This window comes from Oncorhynchus mykiss, chromosome 12 (genome assembly GCF_057628025.1).
Source record: "Oncorhynchus mykiss isolate SJ-2025 chromosome 12, ASM5762802v1, whole genome shotgun sequence".
NCBI classification, from domain to species: Eukaryota; Metazoa; Chordata; class Actinopteri; order Salmoniformes; family Salmonidae; genus Oncorhynchus; species Oncorhynchus mykiss.
The window spans coordinates 65,891,528-65,898,724 of record NC_143033.1 but is presented as its reverse complement, the minus strand read 5'-3'; the positions used below and the strand labels follow the sequence as shown (position 1 = coordinate 65,898,724).

The window sequence follows — 7,197 nt, the reverse complement described above, 5'->3', positions numbered from 1 at the left end:
CCACACCACCTTGGAACCTGCGGTGTCACCTCTGGCTAATGAGGTGCAGTTCAAGAACAAATAATTATTTTTGAACAACTTTTTACTCACTCAAGACTTCTGAACTCATGATTCGTTTTTTTCTGAGTGACTCATTTTAGATGTTAGTTTGACCTACTGGCCGCAATGAATTATCCAGCACGATTAATATGTGATCCTTTGTTGATGTGCGCCGACCAACAAATGTCTGTCATATGGGCGTAGGCAAAATAGATCATTCTGCAGGCAGCATAGAGAAGAAAACTATATTGAATGCAATTAATTGATGATTGAATGTTATGATGGTCGTAGTACCAAAACATAAAAAACATAAACAGCCTCTGCTAAACAAACTCGAGAATGAATCGTTTGGGGTGCTGCAGTTCAAACAATATTGTGCTGATCACCTTCACGGTTGTAAAGCAACGCATTCTGCCAAGAGTTGTTCACAATCTAGTCCGGTTGAAGCCAAACAAGACCTTGTTTCAAATACTGTATACCAAGAAATAATGGTATTTGTACGCCTAGCAATCAACAAATGTACATGGCTTAAAGCATGCTTTTACAGTCTCAGTCAAAAATGACAGCTTAGGTAGTGATTCCTATGTTGAAGATGTAAAGAATATTTGCTGTTCTGTGGTGTGTAATGAGGACCAACCAGATGCTGCACTTGACACATTTATGAAATGACTTATTCCAGTTCTTAATAAGAATGCAGCCATTAAGAATATGACTGCAAAAAAATTGTTAAATCCCCATGGATTGATGAGGAGTTGGAAAATGGTATGGTTGAGAAGGATGAGGCAAAGGGAATGGCAAATAAGCCTGGCTGCACAGCTGACTGGCAAACATACTGTACAATAAATTCTGAAATCATGTGACTAAAGTGAACAAAAAGGAGAAGGAGAAAATGTACTATGAAACAAAGATAAATGATAGTAAAAATTATAGTAAAAAAGCTTTGAAGCACCTTAAATGAAGTGTTGGACAAAAATACAAACTCGGGCTCCTTCATTCATTGAATCAGATGGCTCATTCACCACAAAACCCACTGACAAGATTAGAAAACTTGGGTATGACATGCCAACAACTAATTCTTAACTTACACATCCATGCATAACTGACCGAATTCCATAAAGTGAGTGTGGAAGAGGTGAAAAAATGGTCTATCATCAATGACATGCCACCTGGTTCTGACAACTTGGATGGAAAATGACTGAGGCTGACAGCGGACGGACGATATTGCAACTCCTATTTGTCCTCTCTTCAACCTAAGCCTACAGGAAAGTGTGCACCCTCAGCCCTGAAGGGAAGCAAAAGTCATTCCATTACCCAAGAATAGCAAAGCACCCTTTATTGGCTCAAACAGCTGACCAATCAGGTTGTTACCAACCGTTAGTAAACTTTTGAAAAAAAATTGTGATTGAGGAGATACAATGCTATTTCACAGTAAATACATTTACATTTTCAGTACGCTTACAGGGAAGGGCATTCAACATGTACGCACTTACACAAATTACTGATGATTGGCTGAGAGAAATGGATAAATTAAAAGATTGTGGGAGATGTTTTGTTAGGGCTCCCGAGTGGCGCAGCAGTCTAAGGCACTGCATCTCAGTACAAGAAGTGTCACTACAGTCCCTGATTCAAGTCCAGGCTGTATTACATCCAGCCGTGATTGGGAATCCCATAGGCTGGCGCACAATTGGCCCATTGTCGTCCGGGGTAGTCCGTCATTGTCAAAAATAATTTGTTCTTAACTGACTTGCCTAGTTAAATAAAGATTAAAAATACAGAAATATAAAATAAAACACTTCAGCTTTTCACAATATTGATCAAAATCTGCTGCCTATAAAAAGCGTATGTGTTATGGCTTTACGTCCCCTGCTATATTGTGGATCTGGAGTTACATGTCTAACAGAACACAGAGGGTGTTCTTTAATGGAAGCCTCCAACATAATCTAGGTAGAGTCAGGCATTGCCCAGAGCAGCTGTCTAGGTCCCTTACTTTTTCAATCTTTACTAATGACTTGCCACTGGCGCAGAGTGAAGCCTGTGTGTCTTTGTATGTTGACGAACTAAAACACTAAACCCTAAACCTCAACTAAATCTCAAAACATTATGATAGAATGGTAGCTAAGATGGGGATAGGTCTGTCCATAATAAAGCACTGCTCTGCCTTCTCAACAACACTATCAACAAGGTAGGTTCTACAGGCCCTTGTTTTGTCGCACCTGGACTACTGTCCAGTCATGTGGTCAGGTGCCACAAAAAAGGACTGAGGAAAATTACAATTGGCCCAGAAATGTGCAGCACGGTTCACCCTTAAATGTACACAGAGAGCTAACAATATTATGCATGTCAATCTCTCATGGCTCAAAGTAGAGGAGAGATTTACTTCATCACTACTTGTATTTGTGAGAAGTATTGACATGTTGAATGCACCGAGCTGTCAGTTTAAACTACTAGCACACAACTCAGACGCCAATGCATACCCCACAAGACATGCCTCCAGGTCTCTTCACAGTCCCCACATCCAGAATAGACTATGGGAGGTGCACAGTACCACATAGAGCCATGACATGTCTACTATTCCATACTATTCTATGTACTCAATTATTTTACCATGTCAATACTTCTTGGTTGTAAATGTTGGTGGCAGTTGTGAAAAGATGCAGTTATCAAAAATGCCATTGTTGATTTGACACTGTTCTCATTAGGCCATTTTCCCCGTTAACCAAATGGTCTACCCACTAGAAACTCAGTTATAAATAGCAATATTTTTTCAGTTTAAAGTATTAAATTTAAGCTTGCCTGTAATTACCAAAATGGTAGACTTCAGTAATTTCAGTAAATTATCAGTATCTTTTGCAACCATGTGACAGCTCCAATAAGCCCCATATGATGAACGAGAGGCTTGTAGATTTACTATTGAGTATTCAGTTCAGAGTTTGCTGTAGGGGGAACTAGTGTGCATTACCAACTGAAATTAACAAAATGAGTGAAGATTGTGTCAGTAAGAGTCATCATTGGAGAAATACACCATAACAGCTGGCTAACGGATTTACCCAGCAGGACGCAAGGGTTTGATTGACCTGTTGGCCATTTTATAAACTTGGCATACGCAGAATGAAGGTCTACAGCAACTGTAGTTACACATTTCACTCCTATGGACCTAGAGTTGACAGTTGGGTCCTTCATTGACATGGCACTATTACAAGAGACAGTAAAGGACATCCTCTGTGGTCAGACGTAACCTCCTTTATTAAACTTCTCCTATTGTTATGACCCTCAGCCACTAGTAGGTCTACAATTGTCAGTATTTATCACTGGTATGAAGATACTCAGTAAGACAGAGCAAAGAACCTGAATAGACTGATACAACATCCATTACTACAGGTCAACACTTAGAAATCATCAACAAATACATTTGTGATCTTTTTAATTGTTTTACAAGATGCCTTGCCTCCAAAATACAGTAGTGTTGTCAGAAACACCAATGTTACAGCTGTGTTGCACTGCACCAGTTTAACACTCTCCCCTCCCTATAAATGCAAAGCCAGTAGGATCTATCAGAGAAGCCAGGAGTCCTGGTCTGAGGCTGGAGGCCGTAGCCTGGGGATGGAAGTGGTTTAGCTCTGGCCTCCCAGGGTGTGCTTGTCAAACAGGTACTCTGCCATCTTGTTTTTGACAGCATCCATCTTGGTGAGGTTGGTGATGTGGTCACCCAGCTTCTTAATGGCCTCCACCTGCTCATTCAGGTAATGGGTCTTCAGGAAGTCACACAGCTAAAGAGGGAAAACACAGGACAAGAGAATGACTACAGACCATTGTAGATACAGTAACACACAAGAGCCTGGTGGTAATGGCATAAGTGCAGATTTAACTAGGCAAGTCAGTTAATAACAAATTATTTACAATAACATCCTAACGTGCAACAGTGGGTTAACTACCTTGTTCAGGGGCAGAACAGATTTTTGGCTTGTCAGCTAGAGGATTCGATCCAGCAACCTTTTGGTTACTGGACCAACGCTCTAACAGCTAGGCAACCTGCCGCCCCATATGCATTAGCTGCATTGTGTGCATAGTATGCATCTGGACTATCGTGTACTTGCAAAGCAGGTCACACAATCCTGTGTCATTAGTTATCTCCTGGGACAGTACCTGTATTCTATGTGATACATACATGTGGTTCCACCATAACTTACATGGGGGTCAACCTTGTCAGAGGCAATCTTGTGCAGGTCCAGCAGGGCCTGGTTCACATTCTTCTCCAGCTGCAGAGCACACTGCATGGCCTCCAGCCCATTGCCCCACTCATCACGTTCTGGCTTCTGCACAGGACAGAGTGAACACAGGAGGGTTAGGGACTACTAGCAGACGTTAAGGTCAGGATAAAGTGAACAGTTACACTTCTCACTCAGTTCAGTGGTTAGAGGCAGTATGTTCAGGACTACCCCAAGTTCTCTATATCAACTTAACGCTGGAGACACTTTCCTCCATGGCGTAAAAACAAATCGCAGTCAAATATGTTTCCTATGCTCAAGGGCTCACCTTGATGTCCTGGAGTAAAATGCGTCCACCTCGCTTGTTCTGGAAGGAGAGTAGCTTGTCGGCGTGCTCCCGCTCCTCGTCGCTGTTCTCCTTGAAGAAATGCGCGAAGCCAGGCAGAGCCACATCGTCACGGGAGAAATAAAAAGACTGGGTGGATAAACATAAAACATTGTAGTTAGAAGAAAAAAATAAATAAAATACATGACTCTGCATTCTGTTCATGTTGTGGCAACTAAGCTTGATGATAGACATGAATCAGTCTAGTCTATAGTCTACTTGGTAACCTGTCAAGGAGTTGTTATGCGCTCTGTCCAAGGTAGGATAGATTCCCGGCTTCATTTGGATGTTATACCTACCTGGAGGCAATTAATAGCCAAGCCAAGTATAACTCAAATGTGTACTTAACGGAGTTGAGGTTCTTAGCTACAGAAAAGTCAGGTGAAAAGTGGAATTTAGGCGCAGGCATAATAATAAACAGGTAGATCAACAAAACGGTCATCTTGGTAGACTCCTTACCATTGAAGTGTAGGTGTAGGAGGCAAACATCTCCAAATTGATCATCCGGTTGATGGCAGTTTCGCAATCGTGGTGATAGTTCTGGCGGATCTGAGACTCCATTTTGGCAGATTATCTTTAATATCTAAATGAACGGTACAAAACAAAAAGGGTTTATTCGACTATTATAGTTCAACTAAGTGTTAAGTTATCAATCCGGAATGTTCTATAATACGGGACGAAGGCAGAGGAGTTCCGTTCAATCACTGTTGAAGCAAGAACTTCTTCATGCGTCTTCTCAGACTTGTGAACTGGAAGGATCCTTGTTTGCTCTATTTATTGTTCAAACGGAATGCGTCAGCCAATCACCTTTAGAATTTCAACAGGAACTATGCGGATCATTTGATCACGATCCCACTCCTCAGGAGGGAATGTAACATTGTGTGTTCTCATGAATTCTTGCTAATCATATCGTTGGCCATCATTATTCAATAATTGTTTCATCCAAATAATGTTGTTGTCAAACCAGAAAAAATAAAGACATGTTTTTGTGTTTTATGTCTTTCTTATTCCAGATTGTATACATATGCTCTTATGTCAGATGATTTTGGAGTGAGTTAGAAGATTTTATCTTAAAGAGAAGACTATTAATGTTAATCTGAGAGACTCTGATATTACGTTTTATTTTGATCCAAATGATATGGACCCTGATTTAACTTTCATTGTTCATTTGTTTATCTTTCATGGAAGATTCTTTATCCATAAAATGAAGTGGGCAAAGAACAAACCCCTCTTCACATTACTTAAGATAGAATTTAAATATTATTTTGAAAAGATCAGTAAATGTAAAAACAAAAAAGCAATATAAGAGACTAATATCTCCCTCACTATCTTTAAACACCAACTGTCAGAGCAGGTCACAGATAATTGAACCTGTACATAGCCCATCTGTAAGTAGCCCATCCAACTACCTTATCCCCATATTGTTACTTATTTTTTTGCTCCTTTGCACCCCAGTATCTCTACTTCCACATTCATCTTCTGCACATCTATCACTCCAGTGTTTAATTGCTAAATTGTAATCACTTCGCCACTACGGACAATTTATTGCCCTACCTCCCTAGTCTTACCTCATTTGCACACACTGTATATATATATTCTATTGCGTTATTGACTGTATGTTTGTTTATTCCATGTGTAACTCTGTGTTATTGTTTGTGTCGCACTGCTTTGCTTTATCTTGGCCAGGTCACAATTGTAAATGAGAACTTGTTCTCAACTGGCCAACCTGGTTAAATAAAGGTGAAGTAAAAACATTAAATAAAAAGTGTTTAACTAATTGAAAAGGAATCTTGATATGTAATGCCCCAGTCTGTTAGGTTTATGTACTCTTCTTTGTATATTTTTTTGTATTGTTGTGCTCATAATAATTAATATATATATATATATATATATATATAAATGACTATCCCACTCATACACTGAAGCAAAGATCAATTATTATATTGACAAGAGATCCGAGTGACCACAATGGAAATGCATGTGCTCAATGATTGAAGACAGGAACAGATGGGGACCATTCTACCTAATGAGAGGGCAGGTACGAGTGTTTCTCAAAGTTGACGAAATGCCACGTGCATCCACATATATCAGTACATTTGTAAAAGCTTAAACATTACGAAACTTCTATTCAATCAAAATCCTCAAGTAATTAGAAAATAAAACGGGATTATCTCACGCGGAAAGATTTTGGGCAAAGTAAAAGCTCTCGCCTTGACGGCTTCATCTCGGTCTGTTATTTTTTTATTAAAAAAAAACAACTTTGTCTATTAAAAAGTAAAATTCTATTGGTAACACCTAAAGCCATAGTATCAGGCAAAAGCAATATGCTACAGTGCAGGTCTAACTACAGCGGTTATTGTTGAAAAAGGTCTGTGTTTGCTGTATCCTTTGAAGACAATAGGAAGAATTTGAACATTCATTCTAATATTAGGCTAATTTAGAAATAGTCTACATCTACGTTTGATTTAGGATGTAAAAGGAATTGAACTTTGAGACGCAGTTCTGTAAACTTCTGTTTCATTCTCTAAGAGCACATGTTTCAATAGCATATGTAGCTTTTCCAGAATG

General features: G+C 39.5%; 1 protein-coding gene across 1 annotated transcript; it reads right to left on the bottom strand.

Moving 5' to 3' along the window:
- Positions 1–3,259: 3,259 nt before the first annotated feature.
- LOC149979254 (ferritin, middle subunit-like) lies at positions 3,260–5,416 on the bottom strand. Its single transcript, XM_090193010.1, has 4 exons — positions 5,089–5,416; positions 4,573–4,719; positions 4,227–4,352; positions 3,260–3,806 (listed from the first exon to the last, which is right to left on the bottom strand). The coding sequence occupies exons 1-4, from the start codon at positions 5,188–5,190 to the stop codon at positions 3,651–3,653; spliced, it is 531 nt and encodes a 176-aa protein (XP_090049136.1). The 5' UTR covers positions 5,191–5,416; the 3' UTR covers positions 3,260–3,650.
- Positions 5,417–7,197: the final 1,781 nt, after the last annotated feature.

What these genes read in the sequence shown, in the direction of transcription:
- LOC149979254 (XM_090193010.1), bottom strand. Translation starts at nt 5,190, where the DNA reads ATGGAGTCTCAGATCCGCCAGAACTATCACCACGATTGCGAAACTGCC. An exon ending in CCTACACCTACACTTCAATG is followed by an intron (nt 4,720 to 5,088) that starts GTAAGGAGTCTA and finishes TTATCCACCCAG; the next exon opens with TCTTTTTATTTCTCCCGTGA. An exon ending in CTGACAAGGTTGACCCCCAT is followed by an intron (nt 3,807 to 4,226) that starts GTAAGTTATGGT and finishes TTCCCTCTTTAG; the next exon opens with CTGTGTGACTTCCTGAAGAC.